Source organism: Panthera onca, chromosome C1 (assembly GCF_046562875.1).
Source record: "Panthera onca isolate mPanOnc1 chromosome C1, mPanOnc1 haplotype 2, whole genome shotgun sequence".
NCBI lineage: Eukaryota > Metazoa > Chordata > Mammalia > Carnivora > Felidae > Panthera > Panthera onca.
Window position 1 is genome coordinate 163,474,547 of NC_138346.1, and position 20,798 is coordinate 163,495,344.

The 20,798-nt window shown below is 35.2% G+C and overlaps 1 protein-coding gene across 6 annotated transcripts in view; it reads right to left on the reverse strand.

Moving 5' to 3' along the window:
- Positions 1-844: 844 nt before the first annotated feature.
- SRSF11 (serine and arginine rich splicing factor 11) overlaps positions 845-20,798 on the reverse strand; it is a 44,475-nt gene continuing 24,521 nt past the window's right edge. For 3 of the 6 annotated variants that reach the window (XM_060625494.2, XM_060625495.2, XM_060625496.2), the window contains exons 4-13: positions 18,367-18,476; positions 16,328-16,420; positions 15,314-15,363; positions 13,779-13,906; positions 11,899-11,980; positions 7,710-7,841; positions 5,130-5,219; positions 2,877-2,993; positions 2,343-2,481; positions 845-2,237 (exon numbers count right to left, since the gene is read on the reverse strand). In XM_060625494.2, the coding sequence (XP_060481477.1) occupies positions 2,040-2,237; positions 2,343-2,481; positions 2,877-2,993; positions 5,130-5,219; positions 7,710-7,841; positions 11,899-11,980; positions 13,779-13,906; positions 15,314-15,363; positions 16,328-16,420; positions 18,367-18,476 (1,139 nt within the window). In that variant the 3' untranslated portion in view covers positions 845-2,039. The remainder of the gene's footprint in view (positions 2,238-2,342; positions 2,482-2,876; positions 2,994-5,129; positions 5,220-7,709; positions 7,842-11,898; positions 11,981-13,778; positions 13,907-15,313; positions 15,364-16,327; positions 16,421-18,366; positions 18,477-20,798) is intronic. The other 3 variants (XM_060625499.3, XM_060625498.3, XM_060625497.3) reach the window with 3 other exon arrangements.

The window sequence follows — 20,798 nt, forward strand, 5'->3', positions numbered from 1 at the left end:
AGCCAAAAATTTCTTAACTGCTTTTGAAAAGTTGGTATATTTGTTTTTATTCAGAGATTACAAGTGAGGAAACAGGTTTTACTATTAGGTTTAACCACATGAAACTGCCAATATTTTACTTGTTTTTTGACTTACAAAAATGGCAATGTCATATGGTTCAACCCTTACTAAAAAAGTTTTCGAAAGTTTAAACAAATGTCATTTGTCTTCAACTTTGTGTTTAAAAAACGCAATGGGACCATTACTAGAACTTTTTACTCACTATAGACAAAATTCCTTTGATAAAATCTTTAAAAAGTTACTTACTACAAACTGTAAAAACAATGCTGCTTTTCTATATGGCATTTTAAAAGTTAAAAAAAATTATACTCAAACTTGCATAAAAAGCTACAATTCCAAGTCTCATTTTCTCCTTAATGCCAGCCAAACACTACTCATCTCATAACTGAATAAATATACTATTTAGTATTTTACAGTAGATACATACCATTGACAGTTTCTATACTATTCCAGAAAAGGCAAATATTTATATTTCACTGAAAATATAAATTTACTAGATATAGGTGGGATCATTTATCCTAAAGTTAACTGCTTTACTCAACCCCATTCCTACGCCCAGAATATGAGAAATAAAATTACACTAAGACTGTTTTAGATAGAAATAAAACCAACTTTGACAATTCTGATGGCAACTAATCGCTACACTGACGGATTTCATCTCATTACTGTATTTCAATATGTGGACTGAAAGGGGAAAGAACTTGATTTGTAAAATGAATGAGGTAAATGTCATACATTCAACAGTGTAAATAAATACAAATACAGTTTTACAGGAACATGAACATGAGTTTAAGGGTTTTATTATCAAAGTCTTGTAAAACAATTTCAGAAACTGTACATCAACATGGCACAGACTGTAGCCTACTTTTGTTTTTACTGCACAAAAGTGAAGCTTGAAACTCCTGTAACTAAGAAAACAGTTGCCTAACTACTTTGCATTTAACATGGAATCACTGTGTGCATAAGATTACTACTGCAGTAACAGTAACACAAATTTATTGGTTTTATACAACTTGAGATCAAATAAAAAGTACATTATCAAGTAGATTTGTCTTATTTTAAAAGCATATGAAGGTCAATTTAAAATGCACTACCCTCTTTTTCCAACACTGAGATTAAAACAAATTAATAAGAGTGGAAAATTGAAAATCAGGACAAGAGATAACTTTTCTCTTACAGATGGACTCAGGATAGGCAGAAGTTTTCACTGATGTAGACGTGGAATAAATTATTTCAGGAAAAAAAAAATTCCCAAACACCTTATGAAAAAGTATACAACTCTACTTCAAAATATGCTATTTACTCACTGCCAAAGACAGTTTCATTTGAAATCTTGTTTCTGTAATTAAAGCCTAATCAGCCATCAAAAAAGGTTAGTGCATATATAACCTTTCAAAGTTAAACAAAAGCCACAAAAATTTAGCCGCAAGGCTTAAAGGATTATCTATTTCAAATGTTCATTTTCAGGTGTAACTGTAAGAATGTTAATTTGTCATGTCAACAAACAAGACCATAAGTAGATCCATCATGTTGGAGGATTTTAATGACATTTAGGATATTCCTGCCACAATAACATGCAATCAGTGCATTCCCTACATGGCTCTATTACGGCAATGAATCAAATTCTAGAAATACTATAAGTGAACTTACTTATAATAAAGGAGATCATACAACATAAACAATCCATGCCTGCTGTAGATGCATGCAGCTTTTCATTTTTGTTATGAAGCAGCACCAGAATAGTAAAACTGCTTGGATACTCAATCGGATTTCACCATGTCAAGAATTGGTTACTCATGTGTCATTTTCTAAAAGCTTTTGGATGTAAATAACTAATATCAATATCAGGAGCTTTATAACCATTTGTAACTCAGAGCTGTATACATCAAGGTTTGAGATGAACAAATACAGCATTAAGAAATCACACAAAGGAATGACACTGATGCATGTATACAGTTGGATTCCCATGGAGGCCATATTCAGTCACTCATATCCATGTCTTCTTCATGATGATCATCCCCATTCACTTTGGATTCTCTTAGTGAATCACCAGTTCCCTTTTCCACAGAACATTCTTTTGTTTTAGGGGAACTTGGTTCTGTTGGCTTCTTCTCCTCTTTTTTCTCTTTCTCGCTGTCATACCCTTGTTCCTCTTCATCGTAATCCCGTGTAACCTGCTTTGCCAAGGAGAATAAAAAAAGTAAACGTCTTCACAGAAAAACCACTTCTTAAAATTACCAGCACTACCCTAAGTATCAAAGTAAATTAGTTTGGAAACATACTTTCACATCTTTATCACTCTCTGATTTTCTTTCCCGATCCTTTTCCTTATCTTTACTTTTCTTCTTCTTGCTTGTTGAACGTTCTCTTTCATCTCTGCTTCTTTCTTTGTCTTTATCTTTCTTCTTCTCCTTTTTATGTCTAGGATGACAACAAAAAATTCTCAAAAAAGATGCTTTAAAGGAAACACTCAAGAAGCTTCACCCTTAAGTGTAGCAGTAAGTTTAAACTTCTTCAGATGGTGAGCCTGACCCGAATTCATACGACACGAAGAACAAAGATCCAATTTCAAGATACCGGATACAAGCTGTGCACAAATAATATAGGCAAGAGGACTGGAAGCGGGTTACAGGTCTAAACGCTCACTCCCAAACACTGTTTATTAGAACACAGTCTCAAGCATGGAGGGAATGAATAGATCAGCATGTTCTTAAGCACTTTAATTCCTGAAAAGGAAGGAAAAGTCTAGAATTTTAAAAATAAAAACAGTTTCTGAAATATAGAGAAGTACAGATCCCTATGACTAATATTCTTACCTCCTAGGGGATGGTGAGCGAGACAATTTTCTTTTAGGTGACCTAGGCTTTTTAGGAGATCTTGTGCCACTCCTACTTCGTCGTCGTCGTCTCTCTCTAGAAACACAAATGTGCAAACTAGACTTTAAAATACAGTATTATCTAAAATATGCAGGCACATCATAGCAGATGTGCCCATGAGAGAGCTCCACTATGAACTCCTACAAGTTTCTGGTAATGAAAAATCCATTTATTTTCTTTTAGTTTTTTTTTTCTTTTTTTTAAGATTTTTTGTAGTAATCTCTATACCCAATGTGGGGTTCAAACTGACAGCCCCAACTTCAAGAGTCGCATGCTCCACAGACTGAGCCAGTCAGGCGCCTCCAAAAGACCCATTTTCAAATACTGTTTTGAGCTGAAGAATCAAACGAATAATAAACAGCTGCAATGTTTTTGCAAACTGTGTGCTTTTCCTTTAATGTCCTCAAGAAAACCTTAAGTTTTCTTAAAGACAAAAGTTCTAATGCGTGAGGAAAAAGTCTGAAGTAAATGTTCAGAAACTGGTTTAAATTCAGTGGCTAGAACAGGTATTTAAAAGTATGTTGTGATATGAAAGTCAATTGCTAATAAACTCCAGGACAATTTTTTTTTTTTAGGTAAAATTCAAGGAGTAGAGTTAGTAATAACAGAGATCAAACTAACTCCCCACATTCCAACAAATCATGTTGCCGTCAACCCTGCTTTGAGCAATTGTTTTTAAGATATATATAGCCTTTCCCATCTTTAAAACTGTGGGTTTTTCTTTTCTTTTTAAATATTCTGCCTGCCATTGTTCTGAAAATTTTTAAGACTTATAAGATGACCGTTATTATAATTTAGGCACAAAAAATAATCAAAATCCCACATTTTCGGTTGTCTTTTTTTAAAAAAAGCTTTTCGACTCTTACAGCCCTGGGACCTCTACCACCAGAAACATTACACACAACTTTTCATTCATCAAATATTTATTAAGCTTGTCAAGTCTGTATACCTCACTCCTTTTGCTACCGCTCTGTGTAATCCCAACTCCAAGTACCCTAGACAGATGTTTTGTATTTGTCACATAGTATGTATGCAACAAAAATGTAACATCTATCAGTACATTTTCTTTTTACTGCTGAATAATATTCCATCGTATGAACATACCATTTTGTTTACCCATGTTAGTTAATAGGCACTGGGGTTAACTTTTGGCTTATTATGAACAATGCTATTATAAATATTCATGCAAAAGTTTTTGTGTGGAAATTAGGTTTTCATTCCTTTTGGGTACATCCCTAGGAATGAAACTGCTGTGTCAAGAAATTCAAACTTTTTAAGGAATTGCCAAACAGTTTTCCAAAGTATCTGCCCCATTTTAAAAATATTTATTTATTTTTAGGAGAGTACAAGTCGGGGAGGGGCAGAGAGGGGACGGAGGATCTGAAGCAGGCTCTGCGCTGACAGGCTGACAGCAGCGAGCCTGATGTGGGCTCATGAACTTGAACTCATGAACTGTGAGATCATGACCTGAGCTGAAGTCAGAAGCTCAACCAACTGAACCACCCATGTGCATTTTACATTCATATCAGCAATGTTCAGAGTTCCAGTTTCTCCACATCCTCACCAACCACTAGTTACCATCTGGTTTTTAAAATATGACTATCCTAGTGGGTGTGAAGTGTTTTTAGTGTGCATTTCCTTGATGGCTCATGTTGAACATCTCTTTATGCACTTACTGGACACCTGCTTACCTTCTTTGGAGAATTGTCAATTCAGATCCTTTGCCAAATTTAAATTTGGTTATTTGACTTTCTATGATTCTGCACATGTATTTCTGTACATCCTTTCTATGATTTCTGAACAAATCATATGGCCTCTCATTTTATCAATAAACCACTATGTATGTGGATATTTTAAGTATGACTTACTATAATAAAATGAACTTAATGTAGCAATTCAGCATATATGAACATTAAAACTTAACTGTTAGGAAAAGAACACAAGCAAACCAAATCAGGACGTGAAATGTATACGGCAAACATAAAAACTGACCTTTATAATTGAATTTCATGTCATTTCAAATGTAACACCATAAAACGTAAACAGAACTTTAGGTTACTCTTCAAAATTGCCTTAAAAAAACTTCAACGCTGAAGTATGTACTGATGTACTAGAAAACATTTAATGCTCACAGTCTACTATTCTTGCAAACAAAGTTTTAAAACGTGCCAAGAACTCTTAATGCCACCTTACCTGCTTGCACTTCTGGAACGTCTGGCTGTGCTATAACTTTTTGGTGGTGTTTTGGAACGTTTCTTTTCTTTATCTTCTTTCTTTTTTTCTCTAATAGATGAACACAATTTATGAATGCATAAGAAGAGTCAGCTAATATAAATTAATATAGCATTACAAAAAGCACAATGAAATCTAATCTCATTCCTGAAAAATGAATGGTATTCTTATAGAAACAGTATGAGAATAATAGCTCAAGTGGCATATTTGTAGGAAATAAATTTTAAAAAATCCCATTTTCCTGGTATTACACATAAAACTCTCCAACAAACAAAACAGACTGTATGATGAGAAAATAATAAAGGATGATGGCCAATTTCTTGGTATATACTCTGGCAATAAACACCAATAGTTTTAATAACTGCTTCTAAGCTCTTCAAACCTCTTCTCTCAGCTGAGTACCAGTTTCCCAACCCACCATGGCTCTATGTCCTCTACTATCAAGCCAAACCCCACAATGTGCCACTGGATTTAATCGTCAACATTACCAATATTCTAAAGCACATACTCTATGTTGTTAGTTAATTTCACCATGGACCAAGCCAACCTTCTACTTTTGTTTCCTGCTACATATTCTGGGCTATTCAGTGCTATCAAAATAATTCCCATCATAATGGACTGTTGCTACAACCATACCTCAACTTCTCCAAGGCTCTGGGCAAAAGGTAACCAATGTCTTTGTTGAATGACAAGTCCTTTAACCCCATAAACGTATACATACCCATCCTCAACTATTCTATAATTTTAGACATTAAAGTATCTCTTTTTTTCCCCCCTAAGCTAATTGCCCTATGCTACAGTTTCTATTTCACTCCTTTCCTTCTCTGGTCACCCTGCTTCCTTGAGTTACCTCCTCTCTTCATTCAAGTCTTTACCATCTAATTTCCAATTACTCTAACAGTCCCTTAAGGAGACCCAGTCATGTTTCCACAAGCTGATCCTTTATCAGAAATCTTTTCAAAGTACAAATCTGAAAATAGTAGCTCCTGATTCCATTAACTTTTCCATCTGGAGACACTGCCTCCTGGATCAGGTGTGTCTAAGTGTGAATAACACAGCCTTCCGTGTGTCACCTGTCTCCTTACACTTTTCCGACCTCATTTCCTAGTTCCCCTACACCAAAATACTTGTTTTCCTAAGAATGTATGCTAACTTTGTAAACTACGTTCTATACCTGAAACCATGTTCTTAAATCCAGTCAAATCTTTCAGATTTTTTTTTTAATCTGAGAGAGAGAGAGAGAGAGAGAGAGAGAGAGAGAGAGAGAGAGAAAGTGAGCATAAGAACGTGGGAAATAGGCAGAAGGAGTGAGAGAATCCTAAGCAAGCTCTACATTCAGTGTAGACCGTGACATAGGACTCGATCCCACAACCCTGGGATCATGATCTGAGCCTAAATCAAGAGTTACATGCCCAACTGACTGAGCCACCCAGGTGCCCGTCAAATCTATCAGAATTCAATACTCAGTCACTTCTCAAGTCTCTTCTAACACGACTAACAATTGTACTTCCTTGGTAATCACATTAATCTCTCTTATATAAGAAAAGTTGCTTGAGGAAAAGAATGCCCAATTCCTCTTTGTATAATAAAGGTTTCATTACGCAAGTTTGTTTGATTGATTGCATTAAGATGACTCACTCTGTAAAATATAGTAACAAAGCCTCCTTTCCCAGTTGAGTTATATGCTCACCAAAAATAAATTCTTCTGGATACCAGTTGTCTTTATTATTGTAATTACATAACTATACAAATGGATAACAGTCTAAAATAAAAGGTCTGCTTCTAAAAATTTAGGCAAATATTATAGAAAGTGATAAGAAAAGTTGCTAAAAAAACATTGTGAAACTATGTGACAACTAAAATTTGAGAAGAAAAAATTTAGTCACTTTTAAAATGTGGTAGTTCTCTTGTCATCTTAAAGGTGGCTGAAATGAAAAAACAAAAACAATGATTTGGTAGATGTTACTCAGGACTACATATTAACTTAAAAGGGTCTGGCCCTAAATGAAAAAGACTACTGAATGGATTCTTGTTTAAGTCCAAATAAAATGTTAAGGTAGGATGTTTAATGAATCCTTCAACTTTAGCCTTCTGCTGGTTCCAAATCTTGGGATGAGACACTCTAAGTATGGTTCAGCAGTTCTTAAAAAATATTTATAAGGTGCTGACAATGACATTTGTAAAGATGAATTAAGGCATGGCTGTCTACCATGAACTCTTTAGCAGACCAAAGGAATGGCTGGTAGCACTATATGCTTAGCAGGGTTGAGTGAAAAGAAGAAAATGAAAGAAGGCAGTGGGATAGCTAAGAAATTTTATTACAAAGAAATTATTATCTAGGTTTTCAGCTATAAGGAGAAGCCTCAAGTTTGCAAAAGGGCACAAGAAAACAAATGTCAGTCTCCTCAAACTTTAAAGAGTTTCTTCTCCAGTCTAGTCCTATCCCCTTTCACCACCTCTTTTGTCATTAAGTAGCACTGTATTTAAGTCTTGGAAACTCTAAAATTTGTCTTCCCACTCAATGTCAATGGTCTACTGTACCTGGTTTTTGATGTGCTCCTTGACCTTCTACCTCTCTCTCTGGAATGAGATCTTCTCCGTCTTGGACTTTTGGATCGTCGCCTACTTCTTGACTTAGAATGTGATCTCCTTCTTGATCTGCTTCTTGATCGCCTAATAATGCAAAAAGAAAGCCAATACACGTATATAAACGTAGAAAGACTAGCTCTGTGACTGTTTCATTTAGCATCAAATGATTCAGACATATGGGTTAACCATCAATAAGTATGAGTAATTTTCTGTCAGTTGCTGATACTATTCATTTAGTCCATAAATAAAACATCTTTGATACACTAGAAATTAATACTTTTTTTTTAACACCTGGAATTTCTCACCTTACCTGTCAAAATAGTCCTCCTATGCCCTACAAGTCTGAGCCTAAAAATAGTGCTAGACAATGAAGGAAAATAGAAAGTTATCTGACTCATTTGCATCATCTTCCACAACTACACAGAATTTTATAATGTATCTTATGTGAATCCTCACTACTGCAGGTTAAATCTATGTATCTATTACCAAATACTTACATATTCTTACCATGTGCCTTACAAATACTCGTTCTCACAATAAGCTTGTTGAGTAGGTACCATTCTTATTTGCATTTTTTAAATGTAATCCACTTAACGTGTTCTTGCCATCTATGATTTCTAATTGTTCTCTGAGATATTATTTCACTTGATTTACAACTTAAGAGATATCCGAGCAATGCAGATTTATATAAAAATATGCAACTCAGCACAAACTGTCTCTTTGACTCCCATTTCCCGTCAACATGATCATTATCTCTAAGTGATCACCCCTTTCCAGTCCTGTAACAGAAGTATTTCTCTCTGTGTCCTCTCCTCCTTTACCCCCAATCCTATATACTTTCTCTTCCAGAACTTAAGCACAATTAACTTTTTGATGTTGTCAATGATCCTCCTTCTTATATTTTATCCTCTTTTACAAATAATTAAAAATAAATTGTATCATTTGCTTAAGACTTTTTTTTTTTTTAAGTAGGCTTCATGCCTAGCACAGAGCCCAATGTGAGGCTTGAACTCACAACCCTGAGATCAAGACCTGAGCTGAGATTCAGAGTTGGATCCTTATCGACTGAAGCACCCAGGCGCCCCAAGACTTTTGTCATTTAAATTATAGGGACCATTCAACTTGTTTCTAGAGAAAATTTCTAGTATAAACTTTTTGCATTCACTTCTTCAAGTTGTCCAGAGGATAGACACTTTAGAAATGAAAAAGATTTTTGTGTTCAAATCTCAATTATTAAGGCAGCACATCTAAAACATTCTCTGAGCCCATTGTTTGAACATGGAAAAACAACAGCACCTATATTACAAGTACTTGTCATTTAAAATGAAATTAAAAAGTTCAGCTCTGCGGCGGGGCAGGTTGCCTGGTAGCTCAGTGGGTTGTATGTCCAACTCTTGATTTTGGCTCAGGTCATGATCCCAAGGCCATGGGACTGAGCCCCGTGTTGGGCTCTGTGCTGGCATGGAGCCTGCTTGAGATTCTCTCTCTCCCCCCTCCCCTACTCACATGCTCTCTCTCTTAAGAGAAAAAAAATAAGTAAAAAAAAGGAATTCATGGGCACTTGAGTGGTTCAGTCAGTTAAGCTTATAACTTAGGCTCAGTTCATGATCTCACAGCTTGTGAGTTCAAGCCCTGCGTCAGGATCTCTGCTTAACAGCTCAGAGCCTAGAGCCTGCTTCGGATTCTGTGTGTCTCTCTCTGCCCCTTTCCTGCTTGTGCTCGCTCTCTTAAAGATAAAAATTTTAAAAAATATAAAAAATAAAATTCAGCTCAGTGCCTTAGTGTAGGTGTACGTAAGAAATACTGACTGCCTTCTTTCCTCTTATTAATGTGCTAAGATGGCTTCTTTTGTCTCATTATCTCAAACTGGTGTTTCAAAACCTATCACTAGTGTCTTACCAAATTCAAATTTTTGTAATTAAATTGTGATTTAAATTTTTGTAATTAAAAATTGTGATAAAAAAATCATTTTTTTTTTTACTGTATTTGGAAACTACTATGAACAATCCTTCTCAATACATGTCTACAGCCTAGGAAATGTTCATGTAATACTTATGTACCTTTCTGTAAGCTTAATAAAAATGGAGAGTATATACATGTCTACCTTATTCAACACTCTACTCTTAACAACTACTATGTTGCCTAACTTCAGTAAAGGGAAATAATAGTATATTTTGGGTGATATGGAATACAAAATATCAGAATAATCACTTTCTTCTTGAAGGTTAAAAAAAATTCTGGAAAATAAAAATTGATGTTACTAGAATTAAGCACTACTCATCTTTTGAGGACTCTGGCTTTAAGAAAACTTAAAGCCAGAAAACTTAATGGTCAATAACCATTTAGCTAAACTGAGTTATTAACTCCTTTTTCCTGCCTTTAATGTATACAGAAAAATTACAGATGTAGAAAAAATCATAAGCACATTCTTAGTTTCTTTCTAAACAAACGTGATTAATAATACAAAATATCTTAAAAAATTCTAATAAGCAGGGGTACCACACCCATAAATTTACTAAGGTCCTGAAACAGCTATTTTTTTTTAAGAGTGATGTGCTGTAGAGCCACTTTAACACACTATCTTATATGAGCTCTTAAAAAAGAAATCAAAAATATACATAGCATATTAAAAGTTTGTTAAAAGTAACTGGTCATTTTACAGATCAACATGCTTAAGATACTACAACCCATAATAATTCTGTTATGAAGTGTTGTTTATTACAAGTGTCCAAAAACACTCTGTTCAAGGAAATACATGTTTCATTGTAAATATTTCCCACTGGTCATATTAAAATAATTCAAATTAAAATCTGAGAACGCTACTATGTAGTTTGGTATATACAGAAGAAAAAAAACTTAGGTTCTCCTTTTTACTGTAAACTAAGCTAGAATAGCATGGTCCTGGAAGATGAGGATTATAAGTAGGACCAATATTTCACGTCAGAGTAAAATTTTAGTTGATCCTGAACAAACAAAAACGAGTTCCTCAGGTGCAGGTGAAGATGTAGTAAAGATCATTAGGCAGAAAGGAACATTATGAGCAAAAACGTGGAGGTACACAGAAAATGTGGCTCCTTGAATACTAGTGACATTGTATTGAGTACTAAATATTAAATCTAGTCCCTTAAGCAATGTTCTGTCCAATGAATGCAAAAATCACTTCTCATACTTATTAAAAGGTCAATGGCTGTTATCAAAGAAACTGTCATGACTGAGTTGTGAGCGTAACTAACTGCTTTTCCCCTGAACTATCACCTTTACCTGGAAGAATATGTCTGACAAACTATGTTCAGACTAGGTACTGGCAGACATTCTCTTGAAAAAATGAACAAAGGCTATCATTTCACGAAAAACAAACTTGTCGCTGATGACAACATCTGAACTTTCAAGAGAAAATTAAATTTTGGAACACTTGAACCCACTACAGTGAACATGATTTTTTTTTTTTTTTTAAAGTTTTTTTTTTTAATTTATTTTTGGGACAGAGAGAGACAGAGCATGAATGGGGGAGGGTCAGAGAGAGGAGACACAGAATCTGAAACAGGCTCCAGGCTCCGAGCTGTCAGCACAGAGCCCGACGCGGGGCTGGAACTCACGGACCGCGAGATCATGACCTGAGCCGAAGTCGGCCGCTCAACCAACCAACTGAGCCACCCAGGCGCCCTGAACATGACAGATTCTTAAAAGGGTTTTCAGACGAGATGTATGGTGGTTATTACCAAAAGAATAGAAAATCATTTGCAAATATTCATGCATTAGATGGGTAATCAATCTGTAGGTTGAGTGATGACCTTCCAACTTATGAGTGTTAAGAGTCTAGTGAAAAATCAGAACTAGAATTCCAGCCAAAAGTTTCAAGTCTAGTGTTTTTTCCATAGTTCTAACTCTATTCAGTGCTCCAATCCCAGTACCTTCCTCCCATCCCTGGATTTTTTGGAGTTTTAAAGTACCGATCATCTATTTAGCCCATACCTTTTCTTCATGTACACATATGTGAACTCACACACTGTACTAAAGCGAAGTTACTAAAACACACTTTAACAAAGAGCTAAGTAAGTTAAAAGGTAGTAAATGAAGAAGGACGTGAGGTATAGAAATTATCTTTGTCTGTGGTACAGTGAACTACCATAAACAATCTAACCTGTGCCTAGAAGATGAGGGAGTCCTCCTCCTTCTAGAGCGCGATCTTGATCTTGAGTGCCTTCGTTTTTCTTCTTTCTTATCTACATTTTAAAAAAAGGAATCTGTATTTAGAAATCATCAAATAGGAAGATTATTTCCGTTCGTGAGTTATTCTAAGAATTTATTAATTTTCAGATTTCATATACCATCCTTAAATGTTATGTGATCATTTTATCCAGGCTTTTGGTAGATACAAATTAGGCTTCTGATTTTCGGCTAGCCAAAAGTTCCTTTCACTATTTCATTTTCACCAGACTTGGAAGGCTGTGAATGTAATTCACAGCAATTGATGAAAAGGATTAAACCTTCTCATTCTTTATAGAGAATCCTTTATATGAGGATCCTTTCTCATCCTCTAAGTGAGGAGTCCCTTTTTCCATTCCTAGGTTTACTTTCCCAAATACAGCCATAATTCACCCAGATTGAAATTATTTTCACGTGTTATATATTAACAACACCTCCCAACCGCACTTAACTACAAGATACATATTTTTAATAGATTTATAATAGAAATAGAAACATTTTTAGTTCTTAGTCCATTAAGATATTCCTTCTTTCTTTACCACTTAGGCCTAAGCTCCTCTGCTAAACAATTTCCTATACAGTTATGTTAAAGTGGTTGATAAACAGGTTCAATATTTGGCCTTTGATTCCAAAAAGTCATGATTCGTTCACTGTTCTCACTATACTCCAAGATAGAACTGGGTTTTAGTAAGCAAGCTGTCTTAATCTGTTTGATCCCTCCTCTTTGCCACCAATTTTCAACTGTGTAAGTGTAGGAGACAGATCTAGAATGATTTGACTCCCATTTCCTCGATTTTAAATAGTACACATAAGCAATTCCTTTAACTTGGGACTTAAGAGAAATAAAGCTATTGCATTCTTCATACATGGTTTGTATGAAAGTGAGACTGAAGACTTCTTTCACACTTAGACCATTTCATTAATAGAATTCAATTTACTGCAAATGTCAATATTAATAACAAAATTCTTGGGGGGATTCATAAGTAAACTATTTTTAGTAATTCTAGTTACTAATTTTCAATGAACACAGAAAGTTACAGCATGATATTCTAGCTTTGTAGTCATAGATCCAGTTATGTCTACAGCTTGCCTTGTGGCCTTGGATTAATTAACAGTCTGTTGATTAAATAACTGACATAAAGCACTTGGTATTAATTTACCCAACATTATACTTATAACTATTTTCCTAATCCTGTACACATGTAAAACCTTTCATTAAGAAGAGTGAAAAATGAATAAATTGCTACTTAAAGGGGGAAAAAAATATCAGGACCAAACATCCAGTCTATATAAATAGACAATACGATAACCATTCATTTCATCTCAAAAAGACAATCTGCAAAGAATAAGGTACTATTTTTAGGTATTTGCTTTTCTTTAAACAAATGTCACAATAGAAGCATCTTTAGTAGGTTCTTTTGGTCAAATTAAAGACTAAAATCAACTGGGCTATCCCAACACAGGCAAACATAAATCTAGGCACTATTATTTCAGAATGCATCATTCTTTGAGGGATGGGGTATGGTGCTTGTCTGGCAGGATGTAGGATTGTAGGATGTTTAGTAACAATCTGACCCTCTACCCAGCAGCATGACAATTAGGTATCCCCAGGTATTCTCAAATATGTCAAGGTGACACGTCCCCTCCCCTTGCCTAGGATCACTCCATTACATGATCTTTCATCAGAATTTGGAAAATTAAAAAAAAAAAAAAAAAAAATGACTATAGTATTACTCAATAAATTTCCAAGCTTATGCAAGAATCAGTTTCACAAACAATCATATATTTTCAACACAAATGCCTACAATACTTTACCTGGTTCTATAGCAGCAGATATTAGGGACTGTGCTTCTCGTACTCTCTTCATGGCTTCCTCTATTTCTTTACTAGAGGTATCTGATTTCAGACTTGGTGAAACAAGACCAGCAGCTACATGATTCAACCTGAAACAGAACCAAGAATTGAGATCTGAAGGATTTTAAAATGCATAACAGTATTTCAAATAAATGTACAAATGTTTTATATATCATCATTCTAGGAAAATACTACTTGAAAAAGAGGAGAGAATTTCATAATAATTTTGGTAAAACCACATACAATATAGTATCCTTTTCAATACTGACAATGGCATCTGCATTTTAAAGATTCAGAGACCTCTGGAATAAGAAAAAATACCTGCTTAATTTTGCTGAACACCCATTAACTTTCCATAAGCACATGTTGAGAAATGCTAGTACATGGGAATACGCAGATGCTGTAGATTTTTGATTGTAGATTAAGATTTCGATTTTTCATGATTTAAAAACTTTCTACAGCAGCAAAATTTTGCTGGGGAAGAGCATTACTTGTAAGGTTGAGGATAGACAGAAAATGAGGCAGAGGCCAATGGCACACCAAAGTTACTCATGGAATTGCTGACCAGAAAGATGGGACCTCAAGGGTTTACACACACGTGAGAAAAAAAATTAGAAACAAATGTAGGACAGTAGTAATTATTTGTGGAGAGAGGGAAATGTAAACAAGAATGGGTACACAAGAAATTTCAACAGTACTGGTTATAAGCTGGGTGGTAGGTACATGCTAAGATTTTATCTAATAAGTTTTAAGAAAAAAGGCAACTACCCTAGTCAAATGATTCTGTTCTCCCTCACTCCATGCTCTCCCACTTGCTGATAGTGAAAATTCACTAAGTAGGAAAAGCATTAAGTTCAATTTAACATAAGAAATTATCCATTAAAATACCTCAGGACTTTGCCACATATCAACTAGAGAATGTACACTTATAGCACAAAGAGAACTTGCAAAGCACCTAAGAAAAGATGTTGGCATTATGTGACATTCACTACTCTTCTGCTCTGGGATACTGTTTCCTTCACTGCTGTCTCCCTATCTACTATTCATGCCCCAGGCTCAGCCTCTCTGATCTTAATATGAAGTTCTCCTTGTAATAAGTCCCCACAGCACCTGTGTACTTCCTCTTGTTGGATGCACATACTTTTACTATATTTAAATGTCTCTCTTTCTGACTACAGTATAAATGCTATGAAGGTACAGACTTATAGCAGGTACTCAGTATACATCTTTCAAAAGAATTAACTAAAGGTAACATGTAGCTCCTTTCTGGTCATCCTGGCAGAAAGTATTTACAATTGTTCAGAAAGACTCAAATTATATGAACACAAAACCCTTTATGGATGGGCTTACTTCTGAATTTTTCTCCTTGTTTCTAGAAAACAGAATTATGTATTCTACAACTTGAGATAACTTTCTAACTATCAAAAAGTAACTTCTCCAGACATTCACATACTATATCCATTATCACCAATGGAAATACAGAAAAAAATCCTTACTTGGGATCAACAGTGCTCATAAGCTTCAGCAACTGATCTGCAGCAAGAGACTGCAAAAACAAAAATATAACAGTGAGAATACATAAAATAAGTGATTGCTTTTTTTTTTTTTTCAGTATGTTGAATGTCTTAGAATGCTCTGGCCAACCTCCAAAAAGTAACGTTATTTTAGGCACAATCAATGGTAACCAACAGAAATATAATGTCAGTGAAACATGTCACATTAAGTTGAGCTGCTTTACCAAGTTAAATATGAATATCATAATGCTGAACAGTCTAGGTTTTATTTTTTTTTTTTTTTTTTTTTCAACGTTTTTAATTTATTTTGGGGACAGAGAGAGACAGAGCATGAACGGGGGAGGGGCAGAGAGAGAGGGAGACACAGAATCGGAAACAGGCTCCAGGCTCCGAGCCATCAGCCCAGAGCCTGACGCGGGGCTCGAACTCACGGACCGCGAGATCGTGACCTGGCTGAAGTCGGACGCTTAACCGACTGCGCCACCCAGGCGCCCCTAGGTTTTATAAAACAATTACTTCCTGCTTATTTTAAGACTCTGAGGAGGTAACATTTCAAAGAAAAATGTAAAACAGAACTCCAAGTGCTTAGGCAGTGTAATGCAAGATTGCCACAATATAAGGACTTGAGAAAAAAGTTTAGCCAAATTAAAGTGAGAGAAAACAAACTTTCCAAAGGAGTAGATAACAAGAACATGAATTATGAATCTATGTTCCCATCCTTTCATGACTATTTACTCTGACTCCGTAACATAATGATGTACTGGCTTCTTGTGAAACTACTCTGAACTATGTAAAACGAGAAATTCTCTAATGGTTAAGCGGCTATTAGTGCAGTAACCTTTTAAACCTTTCATTCACAAGTTTATATAAAAGACAGTAATACTATACTACAGCAATCAGTTTTTTCCTGTTCTGGAAATGCAAACATAACAGTTAGTGGAACAAATTCTTTAATTATAAAAATGAGCTCAAAATTGGAAGGCTTTTAAGTTGTACCTGCGAGTTCAAGTTTGCTCCAGGAAGCCCAAGTGCAGCAAGGGCAGGATCAAGAGTAGGAGCTCCCAAAGCAGCCAGTGGAACAGCGCCAATCTGTAAAATTTCAAATTTTATTTATTTAAAATTTAATTTTTGTATCTTATGCGAGGGGTCAACTTTTTCCCCCCTCTTTTAAAGGACAATGTAGTAACTAATTGAAGTCCGTAGCTATGTGGGCTCTGTTGCAACTACTCAGCTATGCCACTGAAGCTTCAAAACAAAGATAATACTAAACAAATGGGCATGGTTGTGTTCCAATAAAAATTAACAAAAATGGGGGCCTTGCCCAAAGGCTGTAGTTTGCCTACCCCCACAATATACAGTAGCCTCAATTTTCACTTATTACGGCACATTTATCCCTATGGCCAGAAGTTAGAAGAGTATTTTAAAAAATGTAATATATTCTTGTGCTAACAATTCTAAATATTTACTGCTTCTCAGCTCCAAATCCACTGTCCTTGCCCTGTTTTGTGATAATGGAAGTAGCACGCTTATAAATATTTCTCTCTTGACATCTGGCATGATGTTAAGCTTTACCTGTAGGGGGACCTAGAGAGACACTGTGGAAGGGGTTTCTCTTCCTAGTTCCTATGTCCCCTTTCTGATTGTCACTGCAGGGGGATGCCCAGTGGTTGGTTTTCATCTTTTTAGTGAGTTTTGGTGCCATCTTCTTGGGCACCTTCTTATAAGTTCTGTGGGCACCCCAGAGAATTTCTGTGCTATGCATCCTTTCTGAAAGAGGTGTGAAACTTAGCCTTAAGAGAGAAGAAGAATACCCTCAACTAATGTGTTTGCGTTCTTTCTTCCTCAGCTCTAGAAGTAACGGTTGCTTCTTAAACCTGTGGTTACTGTATTCATTGGGGTTGCACTAAGTAATCTCCTGTTACTAGTAACTCTTTATATTAAACTTCTCCTATTCAAATTACTATGTGCTTTTCTCTCTTGCCTGACATGATTCTAATCAATAATAGATGCAAACCACGCAAAGTCCTGTAGCTCTACAGGCAGTATGACTTTCTTTGTAAGAACTGTGCAAAAAGCTCTCCTAGCTTCTAGTAATATTTAATAAATAAAAGGTACCAAACTGTCTGTACTTTAACTGTTTACAGAGAACAATTAAAATATAGCTACTATTACTATAAAAATATCTGCCTTAGTTATTACCAGATTTTATATATCGAAGATATCTACCTACAAGTTACCCAGATCCTCATTTTGTAAGTAAAAATTAGGAGCTAAGTGACAACGTCATATTCAAAAAGATGGGAATTCCTAATGTCATCCTTTTCTGGTACCATACCAGTCACTTAATAGTTAACTGAACTCTTTAGACAGGTAAAATAACAGAAAAAATGCTATTATTTATAAAATTCTAGTTGAAGCTCGCTGTTCACTATTACCTGTGAAACCACTCACTGACCAGTTATAATCTCTGAATAAGGACACATGCAATTTGAAGTGCTTTCAGTCCTAAAATGAGATACTTCTTACAGTATCCAATCACGATGAGAAACATTACCTACCAAAAATTTTCTCCAACTTTATTTCATCTTCCCCATGTTAAAAATCTCCATCAAGAATTCATCTTTATTTCAAGCCATGTACTTAATTCAAACCCCATAAGAGTAAAGATCAAAAGGGCACTGAGAAAGAAAAAAATAGTCTGAATTTCACCTTTCCTTCTGGGTCCAAATGAACATACTATTTTTAATAGCATGTTCAACAGAAGTCTTATGCCTCATGAGGTTCCCCCCCCACCCCCAACTGTTCCTTATGAATTATTCTGAGAGTGGCAAAACCAAATATAACAGATTTGTGATTTTCAGAATGTTCTTAAAATGTAAATTTTCAAGATGTTCTCCCTAGTATCTACGATTACATTATAGGCTTTACAATACTGTGCACTGATCATAACAGCACTTAAAAAGCTCAAATACGATTAGGTTTATCCACAATTCTGTGTTCCTTTCTATCCTTTAAGAATTCAATGAAACTAGTACCTGGGTAAGTGGGTTAGGGGTAGGCAGGAGTCCACCACCAGGCAGAAGACCTGCCACTGCATTAGCTGGTGCCAACAGAGACAAAGCCTTAGTCTCATCAGGAATAACTCCTGCAGAGAAACATCCTTGCATTAGAACACACTCTTTTGCAAGACAGAAAACACACAAAAACACCCAGAAAATGTCTCCCTGATACACCACCTGAGTTTGTTGAAAAGTACTTATGTTCGCTAAAATATAAAGCTTGACTTCTATGATTATTTATCATTAATTTTATGTCAGAATGAAACTTCAATGTGTGAAAATTTGTTTCCTTTTTCTCTACAAATGGTTAAGTTTCTAGAGTAAAAAAAAAATAGCACAATACACACTACTTTTTTGTTAACACTGCCAAGATTTCATCACCTGTACTCGATTTTTAAGTCATGAACCAAACGTAAGCAAGCACAGTCGGTTCTCCAGGGGTGTGCTCTCAACTTTCAAAAGCTGTTTTATGAACAACGACTCGTGTCGGCTGCTTCACTATAAAGCACACAGAAAAATCAAGATACACAAGACAAAAAAAGTTTGATTTAGGGGTTAATAATATGGTACAGTTACTATGATTTTCTTTTACACCTACCATACAAATTTTGTAAAAATTAAGAGAAGAAAAGTATGTAAAGGAAATATTCTGTTGGAATCAAGCGTAGGGCTTTTGCTGACTCATGAAAATGAATATGAATGTTTCTGAAGGTCTCTGAATACACACAGGATGTGTGTGAAAGTGAGTAAGAGAGAGAGAGAATAGGTAAAACAACATGGCACATTCCTTACCTGTATAGTAAAATGCTTTATGTTCCAACATGTGCCATGCTAACCATACCAAAAATGCTGCTACATGAGTGTCAGTTCAAAAGCTAACTTAGCCAAACTCCTAAAGCCAAAAACAACATGTATGTCTGTTTTTAAAGCCTAATCTGTGTATTCAGATAAAATCTAAGGGTCCTAAGACAAATATTTATGTAGACAATTTAAATTCTATCCAACAGCAAAAGCCCTATACAGATGGATTAATCTGTTAATGTGCCCAAGCCCCCAAAATGAGAGTTCAATAATACAATTAAACTACATATTTGCAAATACCAGTAGTATTTCTGTAATACATATTAAGAAACTGCATCTCATCATAAAACATACAATATGTACAGGGCACTTAAGAGAAACTGGATAAGCTGCAGAAGAAAACTGTTGGGTGGTATTTTCAGCAGGGCCTGGTATATAGTTCAGGCTGAACCAGGGAAAAGAACTGTAAAACACAACAACAAAAAAGAAAAACCACTGTTAAATAAAGGTAATGGTTCCTTCCACCTATACTGAGAAGTGCCGATAATATAAACAAATGTATACTACACAGCACTGTTATCTTGCTTGTGTCAGAGCTGTCATCAATTTAGATACCAAGAGTTATGGAGGGGTGGGGGGAGAAGATCATTTAGATATAGGGCATTAATGCATCAATATTAACAAACCTACAAAGATTATGGGATAATTTTGCATGCAAAATTATGTCTCAAGAGGATAATATTAAGTATCAACATCTTACTCAAATTAGTGCATTTGCAACATATTTCTGGCAAACTAACATCCTCTTGAATATATTGTGAGACACCTGATAGAAGATCTGCATCCATTAAAAAAAAAGTCATGCATCTGATCCTCTGATTTAAAAAAGACTATTTAAAAATAAAACTACAATTTAAAAATAGCAATGAGGCCCCTCACCAGTTAATTTTCATGCGTCAAGAGTATTTTTTTTACTGCTGCTTTGATAGAACCATGAAATACTGCATGAATGTGTAGAAATGAAAGAAAAAGAAACAGACAAAAGAAACAAACATTAACCAAGGAACCTAAATAACCCCCAAATCCATTACTATTAAGAGTTCCTTCCATATCCAGCTATCTCAGTTTTTACCAATTAAGACTATTCCTTACCGTAGACTTTGTGTCTATTGTTTTGAAACACTGACCAAGAGCCAACACCAAAGTGTAAGAGCTAAAACTAGGGTGAATGGTGACAAAGGGATTGAGTACATCAGTTATTTAACGGTGGCAACATTAATACAGCATATCATACCAAGAATTAAATACACCAAAAACAGATACTGGAACTAAATACTTCTGTAATTCTATATACACTCCTAAACATTTCATTTTCATAACAGACACTAGAAAGTTTACTATGGCCTAACAATATTTAAGAAAGCCAGTTATATGATATACTGTATTATGTTCAGGACTTGGGAACTATGATACTTAGACAATAAGAATTCTTTAAATTTAAAGCCTAACTATAGTTTTGCACATTACTCACATGATTTGAACCTTGTTTCAAAAACTGCATTTTACTTATCCTAAATCTGAATTCTGGAAATTTTCTCTTGGTGTTA